Here is a 25,161-nt window from a genome sequence, read left to right as displayed (position 1 = left end):
AAATTATAGTTGTTCCTGTCGATTGCTTTAAAAAATACCTTGGCTAGACTCAAAAATAACTCTAATTAAAAACAATATGCCTCAGAGTGAAGGATACGAGATCACAGCAACTGGCATAATAACTATGATGGTCACAACACAACTATTATAGTAGATTTAACAATCAAGTTAAAGTATTTCACAACTTAGTAATCAAAACAAAATATATACAATAAAAAAACTTGTGTTTAAATATTGAGTGTTTAAAAATTAGGTCTACAGAAGAAGTAAAGTTTAATTTTAAATAAATAAAAATATCTTTAAATAAAAAATAACTTGAAAACACCACTTTATACAGTTAACAGTTAAATCTTAGACATTTAGAATAAAAAAAATCATAACAGAATATTTCTCCCAATAGTGATATAAAGATGTAAATATAAAAATTTATATAAATATTTCAACAAAAATATATATTTAATCTATGTGCAATAAAAATTAAAATATCATTAAAAACAATCAAGACTACATCACTTATTAGTGAGAATAGTCTGGATGTAGATTAAAAGTGAAGCATTTCGAATAACATTTCCTGAACGATTGAGGAGAGGCACCCGACGATAACCTACCAGTTTAAATAAATAATTCAAATTTGCAAAAAAAAACACAATAAAAATATTTTCATGAACAGCAAAAAAGAATGGGAACAAAAAACTTTTAATAAATAAATCAATAAGTAGTTGTAAATTACAAATTAAACTAATTATAATTCAATTATGGACAGATTATTAGCAAAGTAATAGCAATCAAAGACCTGTTCTTATCCCAGTGAAAGGTATGGAATACTGTCCTATAAAGTCATCAATACCCATATCACTATCATAAAGTGCGAATCTTATATGTGCCAGATCAGGAGCATACAAGTAAAACTGAAACTCATCACCCCATTGAGGATTAAAACCTTGAGAAAAAAAGTTTCTTAAAAGCAAATTGTAACATTTTTTTATTAATTATTTTAAACACTAATTAGAAAATCATTGCTTAAAGTGTTTAAAAATTTCATAAGTAAAAAAGATTGTAAATGAAAAAAAACTTTGACATATAATTATAAACTTATATTAAAGAAAATATCACAAAAACATACCATTTTTAACAACTTTTTTTGTTGTAAACTTTCCCAGAACTTCATCTTTAGGTATGCCATGTATATTAAGTTTGATATAGGGGTCTGGTATCTAAATCAAACAAAAGATCAAGTATTTTAATAAAATGAAAAAAAAATCAATTGCATTTTTACTATACCAAAGGCATTGTTATAAATAGCAAATATATTATTGCATATACATTAACAGTATATTACAGTTATCATATAGATTGTTATTGTAATAGTAAAAAAAAAAATGACTCTCAACAAACTTAAAACTTTTGAGTTTGTTGAGAGTTGACTTGCTGGCTGTTGTTTTAAAAATCATTAGTTAAAAAAAAATACTCACACTGTCATCCTTCGAAGCTTTAGGAAGCAGGTGACCACTGATTATCTGCTTATACATAAAATCTTACTATTTTAAAAAATATTCATAGTGACAATTGTTAATAAAAAGTTTTGTAAATAATCTTGAGTATCGACACAACAATAAAGTTCACCTTGATAATAACTTTAAAAGGACTTCCTTTTCCAGAATTTCCTACTTCTAGTGGATTAAAGCTACCTTAAATAAAAAAATTTCAAACTCAATTTCTTAAAAAAAAATTAAAAAAATCTAGAGATTCTGCATTCCTTTCTTTTTAAAAGACATACAAAAGTGAAACATGTAATAGACGGACAGGAGATAATGACAATCAGTAAGGGAAGAAAATTGGAGCAGCTCAAAATTAGTTGCTTGGTAAGTCAGCTTAAAATGATTATAGTGAAGTTAATACTTCTTAGTCACTTAATAAAAGATTATTTTAAAAAAACCAGATGACACCAGTCTGGATGTCTTAGTCATATTATAAGTTTAAGCAATTGAATAGAAAAAAGGAATTCATAAGATATGTCTCTTTATAAGACTAGGAATTTTTAAGGAATTCATAAGATTTTTGCTCCTTACAATAACTGTTTTAAAATCTCTTTAGAGCTTGGAGGAGTATGATGATAACAAGTAATAAAAAATAAAAGGCACTTGTCAGATTATTTAGTGAGTCTTTTTTTTTTTTTTCTGGTCCCAATGAGTTATCCAGCAAAAAAATGATGAATTCAATATTACTTAAGTATATTGCTCCACCTTAATGCACATGTAACCTTTAGAGCATTCTAATCCACTGTAACTCCATTCTAAAGCATTTTTATCAAACATACAGAAGAACAGTTTGTACACTTGTTTACCAATCAAATTTTTTTGTAATTAAAACTTATAGACAACTACTGACTATGCAAAAGTTATTTTGAATTGTTTTGAAGTTTCAGCAGCCACTGTAAATAGGATAGAGAGATGAGGTTTTTGTATGAAGAAAAAAATGAGAAAAATTCAACCCCAAGAACATCACTGCCATATTCATAATTACTTTGTTCAATAATCTCAGTGTATTCCTTTTTAAAATCTCTTAAAAAAATTGACCTGGAGATCAATTGAAAATTGACCTGGATCAATGTTTCAACATGATTTCAAAAAATAGTTGACAGAAAACAATATCAAAAAATTGGAGTGACCAAAGCAGAGCTAAGGGCTTAGCCCAATCAGAATTGTTACCAGAATTAAGGCTTTGCAATTGATTATTGAGAAAAAATAAAATTACAAGAATAATGTGCAAAAAAAAAAAAAGATGTAGATTTTAGAGATGCATTTCATTCAGGAGCAAACTTTATAAGATAAGCTGTAGTAACTTACCATTTCTTAAACACTCAGGTTTAAGAACATATCCACATCTACCATTCAAATTAAACATGCCATCATTAATATCCATCATTTCACTTTGGGTTTGGAAATTTAAGGCAACTAGAAAAGACAGATGTAACATAAGAAAAAAAAAATTATGTACGCATAAAATTATGCTTCATAGGAAAGGTTCAAATATTTTACCTATTTGACACCCATTCATCCATCCTTTTATTGGATTGTAATTGCTTGAATCTATTCTTGAGCCTTTAGGGTATGTCCTTACCAAAAATTTGTTAGTATATTCAATAAACTTTACAGGATTTTTTTTACCAAGCTCTAATAGCTTTTTTTCTCCAAGAGAAACATTCTTGTAATACTTTTGGGCTAAATCAATAATAAAATTAAACAGCCATTTGTATGAATTATATTAATGGTCCTTTTCTGAAATTAAATTTGATTTATCAAATCTCTATATAATTTAAATATACATATGCTAACAATTACTGATTATTACACAAGTTTAAAACTTGTAACCAAAATTTTAAAACTTGTAACCACCCTTCATATTATGTGAATACTGTTTTTTTGTCTGGATAATGATTTTGAGGAAAAAGAATTTTAATTTTTTTTCAGTTTTTGTGACATGCACATTTTATTTTTTAAATAAACATTTCAAAAAAATTAAAACAAAGATAATAAAAAAAAACAATAAACTTAACCATTATCTTTTAGTAGTAGTAGTAGTAATAATGATAATAATAATGATAATAATAATGATAATAATAATGATAATAATAATGATAGTAATAATGATAATAATAATGATAATAATAATGATAATAATAATGATAATAATAATAATAATAATAATAATAATAATAATAATAATAATAATAATAATAATAATAATAATAATAATAATAATAACAATAACAATAATAATAATAATAATAATAATAATAATAATAATAATAATAATAATAATAATAATAATAATAATAATAATAATAATAATAATAACAATAACAATAATAATAATAATAATAATAATAATAATAATAATAATAATAATAATAATAATAATAAAAAGAATTTATAAACAACTAAAATAAAATACTTACAAGCAAGCCCTTCATCCAGCGATGTGAAAGAAACAGATTCTGCATAGTTTACAAGGTTGGAAAATTCTTCAGATATGTTGACTTTCTACAGAAAGCATATTTAACAAAGATAAATTTAAATATACATAACATATATTTAAACACATATTTAACTTTTATATATTGAATAAAAAATTTAATAGACAAGATTTTTCAAATCACAGGACAACATTATATTTTATTATACTAATACTGCATCTTTTTGTTAATAAAAAGATTTAAAAATTTTTCAAATTAAACTATTTTTAGGCCTTAAAAGCCATTAATCATGCAGGACTATTTGCAACTGTAATTTTAATATAATTGGCTTTCTAAGAAAGAGCATTTGCTCAACAAGTGATTTATGTCAAACTTAACCATTTGGATAAAAATCTTGCACAGAATAATGCTAAAGTAAATGCACAATAGAAAATGATCATCAATTTATTATCTCTCTGATGTTGCCATTCAATTGTGATGTGACAGCTTTGTGAAAATAGCTTTCCCTACCTTGCTAATTATATCGAATGTGATTGTAACATGGTCCTAAAAAGAATGTGGAGATGCCAGATAACTGGAGGTATGAATTTGCCATTACCTTTTCATGTCTAGAATTTCTTTCACTGACTTCTTTAGGCTTTTAAAACAAAATGCTCAGTAAAAATTCAACCAATCAGAGAAAATTACAAAATGAACACACATCCTCATTTCATTTTATACAAAGATAACAAGAATAGTAACTATGAATCTGCTATCATCAAAAAACCTTCTTGTGGCATTAAAAACAAAGATGGATTTACAATCTTCAATGAGTATTAAAGAGATTTTGTACTCCAGCTAACTACATCTTGTTTGCTTTGTATTGGACACACAGGCATCAACCCTCTTTGAAAGTGATAGGTCATTTAAAGACTTAATTTAACTTTTCTTAAAGCTTTTGGGTATGCTGAATCATATTGCTGCTGTTGTACTTAATTTCTTTAATTTTTTTTCTTCATAAGTTACAATAACTGTTATAATTATTGATGTTAGGCATAGTATGTCTTCTTCTGTTGAGTCAGTCCTTTTGATATAAAACACGAGTTTAATCAATACATTACCACTTCAAATAGAAAAAAAAGCTTCTTAAATCTTTTCTCCAAGAGGTCTTTGTATCTACAGGTTGCATCAGAAAAAATAACAATTATTTTTGTTTATACATGGAAAAAATATTGTCCAAATTATCTTTAATGAAAACATATCTTTAATGAAAAGCTTTTCTTTAATGAAAAACTTATCAAAAACTAAAGAGAAAATATTTTTATTGCCTGATATAATCTTATTTCTGACAATGGGAGCCAAATGTGAAGAGATAGTTAGATTGCTCCATGAGGAAATGCCCTTTCCACAAATAATGAAGTTGGAATATCTCTAAGTACAGTTTACAGAGTTAAAAATAGTTAAAAAGATTAAAATATATCAAACATAAATCAAGATCAGCAAAGAAGTCTTCAATTGTTACACCCAGCCAGTCTGTGCTATCAAAAACTGGATTGAAAAAAACCCTCATCAGGTCAATCAGAAAGATGGCAAAAGTCCTCAATGTGTCTGAAGAAGCAGTGAGAAGAGTTGTCAAAAAGATGATTGGTATCAGGTTATTGGCCAGAATCAAAAAGTACTGATCATCTAAAGGCCATTAGACTGGAATGCTCCAAAAGAATTTTTTTTAGACTGGAATGTTGCAAAAAGTTCCATATGTTTAAGAAAAAAAACTCAGTTGAAAAATATTTCACTGTTGATCCAGCCAGCAACAGTTTTTGGACTCTTTTCCTCTTTAGGAGGAAAGATCAATAAGACTCAGCAAAATAGGTTAATAGGACACAAACTTGTGAGCAGAGAACCATCTGAGGAAAACTTCTTTTGAAAAAGGTTAAGGAGCCAGAAGCTCCTGCCATTTTATAATTTTTTTTTCTGACAAAAACAATTTCAATCAAGACCAAAAAATCAACCAGAGAAATAATAGATGGCTACATTGAAAACCTACAGAGATTCCTGTGTTATCCACACAAAATTACTAGCTCAGGAGTTGTGAGCAACAAAGGTCATGCCACCTTACTTATTTTCCCAGGTGCTTCCGGTTAATTCCAGCAAAGCTCAGCTCCTTTACACAAAGCAATGGTAACACAAGATCAAATGGCTGAGAATTTCAATGTCCACACCACATCAAACTTATTACTACCTAGCTCCCCAGACCTTAATCACTGGATTATAACATTTAGGGTGTAGGTGAACATGAGGCTAATAAACACTCTCATAAAACCATTTGTTCGCTGAAGAATGCTATAACTACCATTATTACCAACATGAATAGGGAGCATTTGACTCAGATTGAGGAGATTATTGCCCCTAATTGGAAATTTCCTCAAATAACATTATAGCCAACTAATCACTTAAGAAAAAACTTTATGCAATTCTAATAAAACTTTAAAAAAAAAGTTATCAAAAATTAGTTTTAATCTTAAGTTTAATCTTAAGCCCTTTGTTATATTAAATTAAAATATAATTAACTTAAATAAACTTAAAATAAATTTAAAAATCTTTAAAAAATGTTAAAAAATCCAAGCACAGTACTTGTAACCATTTTGAGGAGGATAATTTTAAGAAAGTTACTTTTTCACTTGTTGCTTTACGATTTTTAATTTTGTCATCATTTTCAGAAGTTTTTTTTTCTTCATTTCCATTATATTTTTTAGCCTAAAAAAATTAAAATTATTATTTATAAAATTTTGAGTTATATATTTTTAATATTTTACAGGTACAACCCAATTAAAAGTCAATAACAAACCTTGATTAATATTTTTCCTCGTAGTGACTGTGGAGAGGGAAGAATAGTGCGATTTAAATCCAAACTGTCATCAAATAACTTTTCTGAAAAAAAAAATAATAAATTATGTAAATGTTATGAAAAGAGGTCAGATAAGAAGTAATGATTAGTACTTATAAGGACAAGGTAAGCACCCACAAGACCAAGACTAAAGCTAGAGCCTTCAATGCCAAGTACTTAAAGCCAAACGCAGACAAAACTGTTTAAAGGAAAACTGTCAACCATATCATTAAATTGTGGAGTGAAGGTCATGGATTTGGAAAGAAAGTCAAGCAACCAAGAAAGAAGTCCATCAAGTTTAAAACTTGACCAAAAAGTGATTAGGGGATCAATACAATACCAGAGTATTCCATTTGGGATATGTAAGAAAAAAAACTGGTATTCCCAAGTCAACAATCCAAGAAGTCAAAAAGAGATATGGCTACAAGACATACATCAAGCAGGAAGCAAAAATTCCCTGGAATATACCAACAACAATCAGCAAAAGCCAAAAACACAGTTGAAATCTACTGCAAACTTGACTGATTGATGCCCCCCTCCCCCCAAGCTGGCAATTTTATACAATCCCAAAAGTTAACAAAACCTGACATTTTGTAAAAATCAATTAAAACCAAAAGATTTGGCAAGAAAGTTATGGTTTGGGAAGTCATCTGACTTCTGGCCTGATCTTGCATTTCCAATTACTCAAGAAGTAGAATTGAATTGTATCAATAAAACTGCATCAAGTTTGTCCCAAAAAACATGAATCTTGCAATTGTGCCACAACTTTGTCCAATTGAAAAATTTTGTGATATGTGAGATGCAAAAATTTTGTGAAATGCATAAGAAGGATAAAATTGCAGCAGATAACAATTAATTTTCCTGAATTTGGGGTGTGGCATCACAAAAATTTTCAAAAACTGTTGTCCAAAAGCTCATGGAGGTGTCTGAAATAAACTGAGAAAATATTGTAATCAGCTGGAAGATGAAATGAAAATGAAAAAATAGAAGAAAAGTATGATCAATATGATAAACTTAATCAGTAAAGCAAAATATATGAAACGTGAAATATTAAGGTAAATGTAAATAATATGTGAGAATTATTTATTGTCCTTGCTATTATGCTTTAATTGTTATTCAATGAAAAGACTTCATAAAATGTGAGGTGAGAAGAAACTGTAATGTAATGTTATCATTGGCAACACTAATTTGACAGTAGGATTAGTTAATAAACTAATTATTAAAAAAGTTTTTGAATTAAAATTCAAATTAAAAATAGATCTACAAATAATTCTAAATTATTTTTATATACTGCAAATGACTGGTCATACTTCCAAGTATTTGCTTTAAATATCGAGCCATGACAATTTGCTGTTCAAGTGAACAATGATTTTCAAAGGATAAAATCAAAGGATAACTAAAAACAAAATCAATTATAATACAAATATTAAAACTCAAGATCCAAAAAAATTTTTTAAAATGTCTTAAAAGTCTTATTTGTAGGTTACTTCAAATATTCTTTTACATACTCAGATAGTGAAAAACCATCAAGTAGAATAGTATTAATTACATCCTTGAATAGAATTTTAGATGTTAACGTGTAACCATGGTAGATTAATGGCTCATTGTTTTCTCCATCATAGCAGTCCACTGGAATAAGAAAGAAGCGTCGACGGAAAATTATTTTCAATTAACATACATTTTTCAATTTAAAAAGTAGATATTTTATATTAACCAATAGCTTAATATTCTTGTTGCATTTAACAATATATAAATTATTCATTTATATAAATATCTATTATAAAAAACATTCAACTCAATTAAGAGCCATACATATTGTATTTTTCAGAACACAAAAGGGGACTCACTCTCAACAGTTTTACACCCTTTTTTCAGAGCATTACTATAAGCTTGAATACTGGATACTCCCACAACTTGATCTTTCAATAAGTAACTACAAGGAACAGAAAACACTTCCTATATCTGTATAACCATGTTTGTTAAATTGAATGGCTGGAAACAACAGTTTTAAAGAAACATACTTTTTTGTTTTGATTTTTTTGTTTTACAAAAAAAAATAAAATTAAAATGAAAGTGTTACGGTCCATTCTAGAACTTTCTAGATACAACAGAACATTCGAGAATCTTCCATAGAACCCTCTAGATATATAATAACGTTCCAGAATGTTCTGTATCTTTCTAGGAACTTTCTATTTTACTATAAATATTAAGTTTGTGATATTATTGTATTGGTATTACTGAATCAAAAATAAAAGCTTTACTGAAATCGAACTTTTCTTTGGATCTGTTAAGAAACATAACAGATTTTGGCGACGAAGATCTCTCTATTTTGTAAAAACTACTTATGGAAGAAAAACACGGTGCTACTCTGGTAGCGATATTGGCAGAAATGCAGAAGCTGCAAGAAGCTAGTCAACGACAACTAGCCGAACAACAGCGACAAATCAAAGAGCAACAAGACGCCATTGTCAAACTGCTTGAAGCCAATGAATCAAAGGTCACTCAAGATTTTGCTGCTTTTGATTCAACAGCTGAATTATGGGTCGACTATCAGGAAAGATTCGAAACATTCGCTAAAGCTCGGGGTATAACAAGAAATAACAAAGCTGCTTATTTTCTCAGTTGTCAAACTCCAGTCATCTACAAACAGTTGTGCAATCTTGCAAGCCAACAAGAGACTCCTTTGACAGTCAACCATCTTTCGTATGATCAAATTGCTCAATTCATGAAAGAACAATACAATCCAACCAAATTTCTTGTTCGTGAAAGATTCAAATTTTGGTCAAGCATTGGTCGAAATCAAGGTGAATCTATTCCACAACTGGTTGCTCGAATTCGACAATTGGCTGCAACATGCGACTTTGCTAACATCACAAATCCACTGGATGAAGCTCTTTGAACACATTTTATCTGCTCTATTAAAAATGAAGCAGTGCTCAAAGCTCTTTTCAAGTGCAAAAATGAAGATCTAACTTTCGCCAAGGCGGTAGAAATAGCAACCGAAACTGAGGAGGCCGCCAAGGTAGCCAAGGAAACTGCCGTTGGTCCCTCAAAGTCTCCGATGTCTCTCCCAATCAATAAGTTGGGGCAACATAAATCGGAATCCAAATCCTCAGCTCCTCGACAAAACAAATCTCAGACTGAGTCAACCGCTTGTAGAAGTTGTGGCAAATCGACCCATGAACGCAAAAATTGCCGTTTCAAGGACGCCGAATGTAATTTTTGTGGTAAAAATGGTCACATTGAAGCAGTTTGTTTCAAGAAAAAAGCTGAATCCCGAAAGACGGTCAAGCCTATATTCATTTATGGACAGACTAAAGTACTTCGCCAAGTCAACCAAATCAATGTTGATGATGAAATTACACAAAATCTCCAAATTAATGGGCATTCGATAAGATTCGAACTCGATACTGGAGCTCCCGCCAATTTCATCACCCATACTTTATGGCAAAGTTTGGGTAAACCACATCTTCAATCGTCAGATTTACAATTCGAGTCAGCAAGCAAGCATCAACTTCCGATACTAGGGAAAGTTGAATTATCAGTTAAAGCTCCAACAACCTGTTGCAAGATCTGGTTCCACGTAACTTCTGTTCCTGGACTAAATCTTATTGGCCGATCGGGTATTCGACTACTTGATCTTTCAGTTGATGAAAAGATTAAGAAATCATCCAAGAGTACTGTGGCTAAGGTCTTTGAGCATCTCAAACCTGACACAGATCTCCAACAAAGGTGCAGAATTCTATGTTCTGAGTTTCCAGACCTGTTTAAACCAGAATTGGGTTGTTTGAAAGACTTTGAACTTGAAATAAAATTCAAGCCTGACTACAAGCCTATCTTCTGCCGTCCAAGACCTGTACCTTTCGCTATTCAAGAAGATCTGGTTGACGCTTACGAAGCTGGTATCAAGCATGGTGTTTGGAAACGTACTCAATTCAACGACGAAGGTACACCTGTGGTTCCAATTCAAAAGACCGCGCTTCCGGGACAAACAAAACGAAAGATTCGAATTTGTGGCGACTATTCAGTCTCCATTAATACTCAGCTAGAACCTCATCGCTACCCAATGCCGTTGCCAGAAGACCTGTTGCGTAAACTGCGTGACGGTTATGGATACACAAAAATTGACCTGGCTGACGCTTATAATCAAATTCGTTTGGGTCCAATTTCTCAGAGACGACTGGCTCTCAGTACACATACTGGTGTACTTCTTCAGCTACGTCTTCCATTTGGAATCACTTCAGCACCGGGGTACTTTCAAGAGACAATGGATAAATTAACAAGTGATCTACCTGGTGTAGCTGTCTATCTCGATGATATTCTCGTCAGTGGCAACAACGCAGCCGATCACATTTCCAACTTGCGTGGTCTTCTACAACGACTAAGCAAAGACGGACTACGCTGTCGTCTAGAAAAATGTATTTTCGCTAGTCCTTCGATCGAATATCTTGGTCATATAATATCTTCGGAAGGTATTGCTAAAGGTAACAAAGTTGATGCTGTTTTGGCTATGCCAGTTCCTAAGGACGTTAATACGCTGCGATCTTTTCTTGGTCAAGTACAGTTTTACGGCAAATTTCTTCCTCCAAATTTGTCTATGACATTAGACCCGCTCTATCGTCTAATTAAGAAAGATGTGCCATGGCAGTGGACATCCGAACAACAGTCAGCTTTTGAAGCTGTGAAACAGTTGTTATCATCTGATTCAGTTCTTACTCACTTCGATCCTTCGAAACCGTTAGGAATGGCAACAGACGCTTCAGAAGTTGGTATTGGTGCCATATTGTTTCATCGATTAGCAGATGGCTCTGAACGTCCAATTGCAAATGTATCGAAGATTTTCACTGATTGTCAACGTCGCTACAGTCAAATTCACAAAGAAACATTGGCAATAATTTTTGGCTTAAAAAAGTTTCATCAATTTCTTTTTGGTCGTCGTTTTACCATCGTCACTGATCATAAACCACTACTGGCTCTATTTGGTCCAACAAAGGCTACTCCAGCTATGGCAGCAAATAGACTGGCTCGATGGGCTTTAATTCTTAGCCAATACAATTATGAAATCGAGTTTCGTAAGACAGCTGAACACGGCAACGCTGACGCGCTCAGTCGATTACCGGTTGACCATGATCGCATTTTCGATGGGGAGGAAAGTAGCGAAGAAAATTTAATGATTTGTGCGGTGAAAACCGTTAGTCGTCAAATCAATATGCATGATCCGAATATCTTGGTCCGCGAGTCGAGCAAAGATCCTGTCATCGCTGCAGTTATTCGCAATGTTCGAGATGGTTGGGTCGAATCCGACAATAATGACGAGATACGGGAATTCCAAAAACTTTCCGAAGCTCTCTCAGTTTCAGGCAAATGCTTGTTCTATGGTCCACGTGTTGTCGTCCCCAAAACTCTTCAAGATCAAGTCTTGAAGATACTGCACCTAGGTCATTTCGGCATTCAACGAATGAAACAACTCGCACGATCTGCCGTATATTGGCCAGGCATTGATTCAGCTATCACTAATCTAGCACACCAGTGTACTACCTGTGCGGAAAATCAGAACCTTCCATCAAAACCAGCAGTCCATCCATGGATGCTACCAGAACGCCCTTGGAGTCGTCTACATCTTGATCATGCAATCAATTTCATGGGTACTAATTGGCTTATCATGATTGATGCTCTATCTAAATATCCATGTATTCATCCTACGTCTTCTATTAGTGCCAAATCTACCATTGATTTACTGGAAGAAGATTTTGCACACTTCGGTTATCCACATGCTCTATTTACCGATAACTATTCCTCATTCACTTCTCAGGAATTTCTAGAATGGTGTAATAGTCGAGGTATTGTCCTGCTCAAAGGTGCTCCATATCACCCCGCCACATATGGTGCTGCCGAACGACTAGTTCAAACTTTCAAAAAAGCCATGAAGAAATCAAACCTACCTCCTAAGAATGCTCTTCAGGAATTTCTCATGGTCTACCGCCGAACTCCTTTAGCAAATGGATCGTCTCCTAGCGAATTACTCAATGGCAGACAAATTCGGGCGCAAATCGATCTGCTTTTGCCATCCCCTGTTCATTTACAACAATCAAAGCAATCTATGGACTCTTCCAAAGTTGTAAAATATTCAGTGGGAGACTTGGTTTATGCCAGATATTTTAGCTCAAGTAATGATTACAACTCAAAATGGATTACGGCTATTGTCACTGAAGTATGCGGTCCTCGATCTGTCATAGTGAAGACAGAGCCTGATGGTCTAGTCTGGCATCGTCATATTGAACAACTCAGGCATCGCTACAACTCCGGGGAGGTGGAGGAGTCAATAATAGTACAGCCCGATTTGTTGTCGTGTGAGCCGACTGGTCAAGATAAAAAACAAGTCAAAACAAGACGATCTAGTAGATGCCTATCTAAGAATAATCAAAACGCTTGCTCTCCGTAAAACCAAGCTGGCGAGGAGATGTTACGGTCCATTCTAGAACTTTCTAGATACAACAGAACATTCGAGAATCTTCCATAGAACCCTCTAGATACATAATAACGTTCCAGAATGTTCTGTATCTTTCTAGGAACTTTCTATTTTACTATAAATATTAAGTTTGTGATATTATTGTATTGGTATTACTGAATCAAAAATAAAAGCTTTACTGAAGTCGAACTTTTCTTTGGATCTGTTAAGAAACATAACAGAAAGTAACCAATACTAGAGGATAAATTCTATACTAACTTGATTTTCTTTATTTAATTCTGCTTATATTCAGAATAAGTTTATTCATTAAAGGTTATACTAGCAAATACCGCAATGCCTTGTATCTTAATAGAGCGGCCATAATAGTTCATCATTTTAGAGCACATCAGAATAGCGTTTGTCATATTTATCAATATTTAGCTTTTTATTGCTCTTAATTTAAGATGTTTTGAAATGCTATTGCTTTTTATTGACTTTTCCAGATGCAACATACTAATAAGCCTAACATATAAATAATTAGTTATATTATTTTTAAATTTGATTACTAAATTTTATGTAATGTGGTATACATTTGTGTTTCTGATGGTCTTAACAAATGTTCCGAAGTCTTAAAATTGCTCAAGAAATGTCGAAATATTTTTACATGTTTGAACTTCAAATCTACTGTTCTAATTAACGAATTTTTGTGTACAAATGATGATGTGGATGTTTATAATAAATTACGAAAAATTGCTGAAGTAAAAGAACTTGTTAATCTTGATGAACAATTCCCAATTAAACTAATATCGAATGAGAATCAATTAAACCTAATCCGCTTATTGTAGATAGTGAGGATGAATATGAAAAAAATGGTAATCTAGTTGAAGAGAACTCAAAATATAAATCTAAACAACATAAAAGTTTAAAACTCCAAGTATGTAATCGATGGAACAGTGCACTTTTTATGACAGAGCCTATTGAACAGTTATATAATGGTGTAAAAAAACTTTTAAAAAAAATTGGAAAAAGAGAATTTGCCTAGATGAATTTGATCTAAAATTATTAAGCGAACTTGTAAAGTTCTTTAAACCATTTCAAAACTTGACAGAAGTTGTGAGTGGGGGTAACTCTCTCTCTGTTTTGCCATTGGTCAAGCATAAAGTTGCATCTCTCCTCCAGGTATCTTCTAACGATTTACCTGTGATAAAAAAGCTTAAACTAGCTTGTAGCTTAAAATTAGAACAGCGTCTGAAACTGTCAAAAACAGCCAAATTATCTTGTTTTTTAGATCTAGCAGTTAAATGATGCAACTGATATACTCTTAGAGACTTTATCAAGTTTTACAGAAAGTTCAAATTCAAATTCAGCAATTAACAATGCAGTTGATAAAAATGACAATAAACTACTAAAAGATGGTAAGCTAAATAATATAAAATAAGATGGTAAGCTAAATAAATAAAAGTTATGATATAAATAAAACAAAAATGTTAAATAATATAACTAATTTTAATTAATCAAATATTAAACAAACGTTCAATTGACCAAAAATGTTGTTCAATTAAATGTTTATGTTTTTCAATTAAAACCATTATAATGTTCAATTAAAATCATTATGTTTTAGGAAATCATCCAACTGCGAAGAAATTACTGCTTCCAGAAATAAAAACTACGCTACCAAATCATGATCAAAGTAAGCATCAAACACTAGCAAGGGAAGTAAATAATTATGTTAATTGTCTGCCAACAGAAGAAGAAGAAAAAGATCCTGTGGTGTTTTGGAAAAATAACCATAAAAAATTTCCCTATCTGGCACATTTGGCAAATGAATATTTATGTATTCCATCAAGTAGTGTAGCAGTGGAATCCATGTTTTCAACTGCAGGATTGATTGTTAATTCTCACAGAAGTTTACTGGACCCAACTAATATGAATATGATTATTTTTATACACGAAAACATTAATTTGCTGTGAAATAATTTAGGGGTGTGTTATAAACTTAGTAATAACTAAAAACAAGAGAGGATATTTTCCACTTTCAGCCAGCCTCATTCTTTACAAGCCAGCCACAGGTAGTTTTGTGTTTTTTTTTAGTGGCTAGCTGGCTATCCAGCCAGCTAGCCACTAAAACTTGTGAGCCAGCCACCTGTTTTATTTACCAATGGCTTGCATATATATATGGCTTGCTATATATATATATATATATATATATATATATATATATATATATATATATATATATATATATATATATATATATATATATATATATATATATATATCTTTAATATATATATATATCTTTTATATAAAATATATTTCATTATTTTTATATATTTCATTACTTTTATATAAGTGCATGTTTCATTAAAAAAAGTTACAAAATCCAATCAAATTATTTTATATCTTTTTGCCTAAATTCTCTTTAAAATATAAATTAAAAAAAAGAATTAATAGTGCAAACTTTTTTGTTAAGGAGGTTATTTCTGAATATAAAAAGTTTGGGTACAATCGACACTTAAATTTTTAAATATTCAAAAGTAAAGAATTAATAAACTTAACTTGTAAACTACTCAATTAACGACATAACATATTCTTCTTAATTTGATAATAGCTGTATCAGACTTACGTGTTGTGGGAAGAGTTGATGAAATAATCTGTCAAAGGTCGGTTCATATCTTGATGAACTTTTTTATGTATAGGGTCAAGAATATCATTACCTTCAGATATCAATATCCTTATTAATCCTGTAAAAAAATATATAATTTATACAAAATAAAACTCCAATAATTATCTAAATTCCAAATTAATGCTATAACTCTAAATAAAAATGTAGGAAAACTAATTGTTTTTACAAATAGCTCACCAGTTTGTTGTAACATCTGGTTGTTTTTTTTTTAATCTAGTTTAAATTTGGGTCAAAGAAAACCAATCGAACCAAATTATTATTGACATTTGAAGAGTCATATAGCAAAACTTAAATAACATGTACATGTATAGAAAAAAAAAAATGTTATTTTATTTTTTACTATATGAACATATATATTTTTAGTAGATTAATTTTTATTAAACCTTAAAAGTTCAATAATTAAATATAAAACTGTTAAACAAAGTAATTTATTAATTTGTTTACTAATTTTACATTTAAATATTTATAATATTTACATGTTTGTTACTAAGTGTTAATTATTGACCCATCAAATATCCTATTTTAAAATTAATCACTGCAACCATGAAAACCATGTCAGTTTGCATAATGATATGACTTGAAGTAAAAAACTAATGATGCTGAAAAAATGCTGAATGTTAGTGTTTTGGTTTTTTTTTTTTTTCTTCAATTTTAAATTATACTTATAATTTTTATAACTATAATTTTAAATTATAAATTATTCTAATTATTTAAATCATAGAATACTTTGTCTTGGTCAATTTTTTTCATTTTTAAAAATGATCTTTCATAGTTTGCAACTTAAAAGACTGGTTTGTTCTGATTGATCAATCGTCAAGCTTTGTTTAACATTTAATTAATTAGGATAAACCAAATCCAGATTTTATTATTACAAACATAAAAGATAAAATAATTACATACATTTACAAATTTAAAAATAAAAATAATCAATAAAATTTAATTTTAACATATTTGATATCAAACTTTAGTTGAAACAAGTATATGCAATATTAACCTTTAGAAGAAAGAGTATCTTTAACTTCATAATATTTTGAAATCATTTTCTTGCATTCATCCAAACTGAAATTCTCCTGATAATTAATCAATAAATCAATATATTAAAAAATATATTTAATGCACAAAAGAAATAATTTTTAAGTATATTTGTAAAAATACTGATTGCATATTTCTAATAGTCTTAAAACTATTGTCTCTTTCTAAAGCCAATTATTTTATAAGGCAAATTTTATAGGCTTTATAAATAAATATACTATTTCATTATTTTTACCATTTTAGTTTAGGTATGGGTGTTTAACTTCATAGCTTAACTTGCATTTTGTTTTTGTTTGCAAAAAAAAAAAATAAACGTCTGTAGTTCTTTTCAACCTTGAGTTACATCTTACATCATATTTTCTCTTATACTTATTTACTATAAACAATAATTGAAGGCTTATTTATATAAGGAAAATGAATATTCTTCATGAAAAAAAACAAATTATTTTTTAGGATATTTTCAGACATGGGATTTTATAATTTTATAAATATTTATAATTATAATTTTATAATTGTAAATATTTACCTGTTGGACTTCTTTAAAAAACCTCTGTAGAGACTCTGCGTTCAAGCATGTTTTGCCATGAATATTCCTAAAAAAAGAGTGCTACACAATTACATTATAGTACGCAGAACTTAATTTTTAGAATGTAATACTTTATAAAAGGAAAGAGTTCATGAAGCAAGTCACAAATTTTTTTTAAACTTCTATGAACTATATATATAACCCAGAAAATAAGAAAATATTATCAAATATCAGCAACAAACTTGCAAAACATTTTTGTAAGTCTCTTAACCTCAGTACTGCTTTTGATACATTTTAATTCAAAAAACTTTTAATTTGAGCATAATATATACATGATATGTATGCATGATATATACCCTAAAACCAGATAACAACAGGGGGAATATTTACCACCCCTCTAACAGGCTGTTTAATTTTTATGCATTGTTTAGAAAACAACAAATTGTTAATTTTTTTAAATTGAAAGGTATCTGTTTTTAGGTTTTTTTTAATAATTGCTCTGTTCCCAGGTTGTTTTAATAATTGCTTTGTTCCCAGGTTGTTTTGTAAGCTCAGATTCTTTTTAAAACCTTTCTGATGGCCTTATCTCTTTGTTTCTTTTTACTTCAGGGTGTGTGATAACACTTTGCAAAGATGCTGGTAAACAAACTGTCGAATGGTTCAAAAAATTATACAAAAAAGGAATACACATTTGTGGCTGTCAGTTTGCGAACCCACTCTGAATGGAAAATAGTGAATTCTTTTGTTGGTTAAAAGTTAGTTCTTATTTTAACAGTAAAGTTATCATCAAAAGAATTTGTTTAAAAAAGTAATAAAAATTGAAAAAAGAATAACAAAAGAGCATTAAAGAGAACAAGAGACTTATCTGTAAATGAAAGAAGAAAATTGATGCTAGCTGTTAGCTATAATCTAAAGTAGACATACTTTGTAACTGAAATTTTATGAACCTAATGTTAACATGTGCTATTAAACTTATAAATTGATATGGACAAGTGTGGTTTAGTTTTTCTTTTAACTATTAATATCAGCTTTTTAATGAAATAGTTTATACTTTACATTAGTTTTATGGCAGGTTTTTATTAAATAGTGATTGAATGCATTTTGTTTAGCAAACAAAGATGAATTTCAAAGAACTGAACATAATCAGAATTGAATTGCAGCAAACATTTTTGTGATTCTCATGCATAAATTAGTAGCTTAAAATGTTTACTTTGCTCCGGTTTAAAAAACCTTTTGCTAGAAAGCGTTTGTATTATTTTTCTTTCTTGGGGTTTCTTACTAATTTCGGTTTCCTGCTATTTTTCTTTTTTTTTTCCTTTTTTTAAACTTATGGTCTTCTATTTATTAATGATCTTTATCTATAAATACGAGGTTTTCTTTTTTTAAATTAATTTATTTCTAAGTTGATTATGGTGTTTTGTTTTTTTTCTATTCTAATGCCTTATTTAAGAGTTAAGGTTACTTGGGTTGATGCTAATTGAGATACTTTCTGAAGGTTCTTGAGATGAGGGAGTCATTTTTAGAGAGAGAGTTGTATTGACATAGACATACAAAATATGAATATGAGGTTATTAATGTGTTTTGCCCTCAAGTGTTTCTTGATCTACTGTTAAGGTCCTCTCTGATCTGATGTTTACATGTAGAATATGGTGGGGTGGGATAATCTGAGCATTATTAGGACTATATTTAACTGGGGAAGAAAGAATAATTTTTCATTTAAATCCTTGAAAGGGGAGGGAAGGAAAGGGGTATTGACACAAGAGTACACCATGATCAAATATATATACTTGGACACAAGGTTTATGTGTTTATCCTTTAAAGTTGCTTGATTTATTGATAAAGTGTTGCCAAATGAGTAGATTTTCAATGGGTACATAATATACTATTTTTAAAAAGATTATTGTAATGTAACTTGGAGCTATAACATAATACATACAAAAAAGATTTTATTGCATATACAAATAAAAGCTTGTAAGATTAAGAGAAATTACTTTATTAAGAGAAATGAGAAAATACAGGTACCTGCCATATTCTTTAACAATGCCAGAAACTTCATTTTTGTTAAATGAAAACAATTTGAAAAATTTAGCAAATTCAATCCTTGTCAATGTTCCATTTTCATCTTTTCTTCCTTCAAAGCACTCCTTTTTAAAGAACAAAAAGCACTCTTTTTTAGAAAGAACAAAAAGCTACTGGTAATATTAGTTAAAGTAATGATACTTATAACATTAGTTAAACAATAAAAATCATACTATAAATCATAATAGTATTACTTTTACTAACAATAATAACTATTATAGTAATGATAACAACAAAGCAGGTTTAGGGGCAAACTTGGGGAAACATAACACTTTTTACTAACAGGGTGTGGAAAGAGTTTAAACAGAAAAAGTAGAAACAGCAAAATTATTCTGTTAAAACAATCAAATTACACTTTAAAACAAAGTAATTTTTAGAAACACTAAAATATTTAAAAGAATACAAAAGATTACATAAGAGCAATAAAATTGAAAAACATAGGATGTATAGAAAAGCTATCATTTGCATCATCTTATATTATTTACAGCATTAGGAGAACTTTTTAGATTTTGTTTTCAAAATTTTTCGTTTTTGTTTTGTTACTAAAAAGTTTAATCATTGAAACACTCACTCTAAGTTTTTGTTTTAAATCTGTTACTTCATTAGAAATATTTAAAGAATTTAACAGGTGATGGATTTGCTTTAGACCAAGCTCATTTTTTTTATCCACATCAACTGCAGAAAATGCTTCACGCAGCCATTCATCAACAATTGGATCTTTAGTCAAATCATCTAAAAAAACCTTATAACTAATTTTGCATTCAGATTTTGGAAAGAAAAACATCATCAAGAAATCATAATGCACTGTATGAAATAAAAAAGAACTTTATGATAAACTTTGATGAATATGGATTGTTGCATGTGTTTAAAATTTCTTTTTTTACATTCTCTAAACTTTTTCCCAGAAATTTTAGATGATAATACTGAAGAGCAGGGTAAAAGATTTCACTAAAACAATAGAAAAAAGATATTTGGAAGACTACAATGGAAGACTTTATATGGTTGGTGGTTAAAAAAATGTAAATATAATTACAAAAGAAAAGCCTGATCTTCAAAAACTTTTTAAACCAGATCACATTTGTTATCACAGGTTATTGTTTCGTAATATTTTTATTACTTAAAAAGTTCAAGTTTAAAGTTAAATAAAAAAACAAAAACAACAAAAAAAAACAAAAAAACAAAAACAAAATATAAAGTTTAAATAAGAAAATTAGCAAACAAATTAGCAAACAAATTATTTTACCTAAAAGCTTTAACAAATACTGCAGACCTAAAGTCCAAAGCTTCATTTCATTTGGGTCTTTAGTAATGAATCCTACTTTTTGTATATTCTTCATTTGATCCTTGTAGACAACAATAAACAGATGATGTGGTTTCTTTTTATAATACATTTCTGCTTCAGCAGACTGTCCAAATTTTATGTCTACTATATCCGAGATCAAAACTAAACCCAAAAGAAAACTTAAAGAACTTTTTCTAAATATAAGCAGTTAACTCCAATGCAATTTCCATAATATTTTTAATAACTTCGTTAATATTTAAACTTTAATTTACTTGAAAGTAAAATTATCAAAACTCCTATTAATATGTTTTGATCACTAATCACATTTTTTAAAGGTAATTTTTAGGTTAAAAACTGTTTAAGTTGGAATTAAAAAGAGCACTTTTTTTTTTTATCTAATTTTGATTTGTAACTATCAAATTTACTAGTGCAATTTTTTTATACTACTTGAATAATTTTAAACTGTTATTATTATAGATCATCAAATTGCAGAACAGAAAGACCCAAAGGAATCTCATTGGAGAAACAGGAACTCATTATTCAAGAAGTTTTAATAGATTTATCTCAGCATCAAGTTGTAATTTGAATTGGAGTTCCCAAGACTGGAATACCATTTAAGTGATACAATTTTAGCCTGATTCCCCATTGTGAGGTTGAACTTTTTTCTTAGTCTGATACTAGCAGAATATTGGATTATCAGAACTTTTATTGGAAGTGTCCACCTCTGTCATTGACATAGCTTCCATGATGCTGAGCATAAAATGCTACTTGAATGATTCTATCAGCAAAATAGTGACTCAAAAAAACATCAGTTTGTCTAAATATTATTTCAACCAAAGGATACTTGTACCTGGGAGTGGCACAAAGATTATATTTGATCAAATAAAAAATATTTGGGACATTTAGATTGGCAACTTAACAAAAAGCATTAAATAAAAAACACCTTTTTCGACAAATTGAGAAAGCCTGAACATCTTATTCCAGGTTTTTCAAGGTATCGATTACCTCATTTAGCACAATATCAACATCATATGGCAAAAAAGTCAATTTAAAGAGATCACTTTTTGAATTAAAAAAACATATCAAATGTATAAAAAGTATTTTCTCAACTAAAAGGTTTTTTTATACTATACACATAGCACTAATATTTTATTGAAATATTTGAGATACACAAGAGAAAAAAAATAATAATAATAACTCATATACCATTGCAAATCTTAGTAGTAATAAATGATTATGGATTAACTAAAAAATTTAGTTGCAACATTTAATGTTTTTTTACAAAACCTAAAAAAGTCGAAATGCTCTTGCAAAACAGAAACCTTACTTTTAAAATTTTTTCCTTTAACTGATGGAGTATAACGAAATGCAGTTTTGTCTTCATCAAGTAAAAGATGTTTTCTCATTAGCATTCTTCTTTTACTGGAGTAGCTTATTTTTCGCACACTGCAACCATGCAATAAATGCATCAGTACTTCTAAAGAATTTGAATGTTTTAAACTTTATTAGATTTTATTATTAGTAATGTAAAAATTTTTTTTTTTAAATTTAAATACCAATTATAAATTTTTAAACTAACAATAGTTATCTTCAAAATTATTTTTAAACATTCATTTATTAAAAATTATCTGCTTATTTTTGGAATATAAAGCATTAAAGGAAAGCAGAATAACAGATGGTATACAGTTTTTTAAAATTAAGATTATTTGTTTATTCTTTTTTCTCAACTTATCATAAAAAAGTAATATTTCTTATCACAACTTATCACAAACAATTTCACTAGTTTATTACTTTTTAATTCAGTTTTTAAATTTAGTGCATATAAAAAATACAGGAAAATGTTGCTAAAGATAAGCATGCAACATTTTATATATATTCCCATTCAACTTTCTTCTCAAACCAACTGTTATTCATGATTATTTTAATAATTAATGTTGGTTTGATAACTTTCTATTAAAGGTTATAGAAAATTGCTAATTATGACCAGTTTAGTCACATGTATATTTTTTTATTTTTTATTTTATTTTATTTATTTATTTATTTATTTTTTGATATCTGAAGGCTAGAAAAGCAGTGAGCTAAGTAATAGTGTAGCAGATAAGACAAGAATATGACTTCAGATATAACCATATGATCAGCAACAGAGAAATAGCAATTAGATAATTATTTCCAAAAGTTGTATCAGAATTTTTCTGAAAACATTTTTAATAACAGGTAATATCCAGGATCATTTAAGAGTCAGAATGCGAAAAAAAAAATCGGTGTTTTTGCAGATGTTAGAAAACCAATGATGATGGCCAGAGATATTCACATAAGATTAAATGGTGTAAGGAGAGAATTTCTTGGTCTAGGGATAATTTTTTTTTTTAATGATACTTAAAGTAACCTTAAAACAAACAAAAATCTTTGGAAACCAAATAATTTAATCCATTATGTAAAAGAATAACCCAGCATAAAAAAATATATAGATATATGGTTTCTACAAAATTTACCATCAATATTATTAGAAGCCATTTTCATTCATATGTTTGTTTTGAAATCTTTAATTAAAATTAATAACATGTAGAGCCGTATTGGTTGTTATCACTTCGGAATATTTCTCAATATGCGAAATCCATAAACTAAATTAATTCTCTAGGTACGAACGATATTTCACAAAAATATGCGAAAATCGTAAAAGTTCGTGAACGCGTCTGCAGTTATGAACCAATCGACTTTGCTGCTATTATTTCATGAAGTTTGTTATGGAACATCTAAGATTCTGCACACTGCATCAATGTGGTGAGCAATGAAGAAATTTTATCTCTACATTGTCAGAGAATGCGGTTCGAAAATTGGATTGAAAAAAAATGGGTTGCTTCTTGTCATCAAATTCAACTTTCCATCGGCATTTTTCTTATTCGCTTGCTTGACCACTCTGTCGATTTAGTGTCACCTCTAAGACCTTTTTCCAGGTGCCTTAATTTAAAATGATTTTCGCCGAAAGACTTTAAAATATAATTAATTTTACAGAGCTAAAAAATTAAGACCTTTAAGTTTAAAGATTTCTCTGTCAATCGCACACCTAATAATTCAATTGTAATTGAATTATATTATTAAAAAAATAAAATTTAAGGTTGCCAGTAATTTTATAGAAGATTTAAAATGTTATTTCTTTGTTTTCCATGATTGTATTATTTTGCCCTTGCGGCCCTATTGAATTAGGTGTGCATAATGTTCACTGAATTGGTTTATCGAGTTTCTCACGGCGATGATAAAAGTTGTCACCACATCGTTGGTGACACTGGGTTCGGATATAATTTTCCATCTCTTACATGAAGTTTACAGCATATACAGGGACCGCATTCATCACATCGAATCGATGCATTGCGCTGATTCTTAGTAACATCAGCTAATGTATTTCCATCGTGGTTGTTCGTGTTTTTTGTTAATATTCGTGGAAGCCATGAATATTTGTGTTTTTTGTGAATTTCGTGAGTTTCATAATATTAGAATGAATAAAACATTCAAGAGACCTGGGGCATTTTCATAAGAACTACCGAAATGTTTTGCAGAATTAAGTTGTAAAGAGTTTAATGAATGGATTTATAGTCGTGATTTTAATACTTTGGTACATTTCTTGTACATTTTATGGTACATTTGCTACATTTCTTGCCAATCGTAAGAATTTATTTTAAGATTGACATTTTGACATTTTTAATATGCAACGTTTTTACTGAGTTAATTTTTAAAAATTTAGTAATCATGCAGATTTTGAAACATATTTAAAAAAATGATAACTTTCAACACCTTTGATTTGCACATTGACTAATTCTTACAAATAACGCTTTAAATTACCATAATTTAAGACTAATTGCATTTGTTCTATTTGACCCACGTATAGTAATCAATGGTTTAAGAGATTTTGCAGATAGATGCAGCATTAAATTCAACGCACTTTTGCATATTTAGCTCATCTTTGAATTTTTTGTGAGTTACGAGATATTGTCATTCAACCATAGTAATGTTGCTTTATAATTTCTTGGCCCATTTTTAACTAAGATTGAGTCGAGCCACTGATCTCAAAAAATAACTGGATAGCGTGTTCTATTGTTTTTTTCAAAAATGGTTGAAGCCAAAATTGAACTCTCAAGATGGCGGCGTTGAGAGCTCTTAGTGGTGACCGATGTCCATTTTATAAGGCTTTACAGAAATACGAAAGAAAATAATTAAAGAGAGTTGTTTATGAAGGAAAAACTGGACTATGAAACAAATTTTTAAAAAGGTTGA

The 25,161-nt window shown here is 29.3% G+C and overlaps 1 protein-coding gene across 6 annotated transcripts; it reads right to left on the bottom strand.

Annotated features, from left to right (window-relative positions):
- Positions 1-308: 308 nt before the first annotated feature.
- LOC145192633 (1-phosphatidylinositol 4,5-bisphosphate phosphodiesterase delta-4-like) lies at positions 309-23,558 on the bottom strand. Of its 6 annotated transcripts, none has more exons than XM_090089367.1 (21): positions 23,385-23,558; positions 22,220-22,369; positions 20,854-21,054; positions 20,182-20,342; positions 19,554-19,675; positions 17,532-17,598; positions 16,968-17,043; positions 15,914-16,031; positions 8,687-8,772; positions 8,348-8,468; positions 8,150-8,235; positions 6,801-6,883; positions 6,626-6,709; positions 3,959-4,043; positions 3,039-3,221; positions 2,843-2,954; positions 1,624-1,684; positions 1,473-1,517; positions 1,124-1,214; positions 794-940; positions 310-604 (listed from the first exon to the last, which is right to left on the bottom strand). In XM_090089367.1, exons 1-21 carry the CDS (start codon positions 23,410-23,412, stop codon positions 510-512), a joined length of 2,202 nt encoding a protein of 733 aa, XP_089945493.1. In that variant the 5' UTR covers positions 23,413-23,558; the 3' UTR covers positions 310-509. The 6 variants fall into 6 exon arrangements, 5 of the variants coding, with proteins under 5 accessions (XP_089945527.1, XP_089945493.1, XP_089945486.1 ...); XM_090089360.1 differs by having other exon boundaries at positions 1,624-1,688; positions 2,847-2,954; XM_090089377.1 differs by lacking the exons at positions 8,348-8,468; positions 8,687-8,772 and having other exon boundaries at positions 1,624-1,688; positions 2,847-2,954.
- Between the last annotated feature and the right edge of the window lie 1,603 nt (positions 23,559-25,161).

Source organism: Hydra viridissima, unplaced genomic scaffold (assembly GCF_058129835.1).
Source record: "Hydra viridissima isolate aposymbiotic clone 2 unplaced genomic scaffold, HvirCarnegie_v1 scaffold_1, whole genome shotgun sequence".
NCBI lineage: Eukaryota > Metazoa > Cnidaria > Hydrozoa > Anthoathecata > Hydridae > Hydra > Hydra viridissima.
This window is presented reverse-complemented; position numbering and strand designations above follow the sequence as displayed.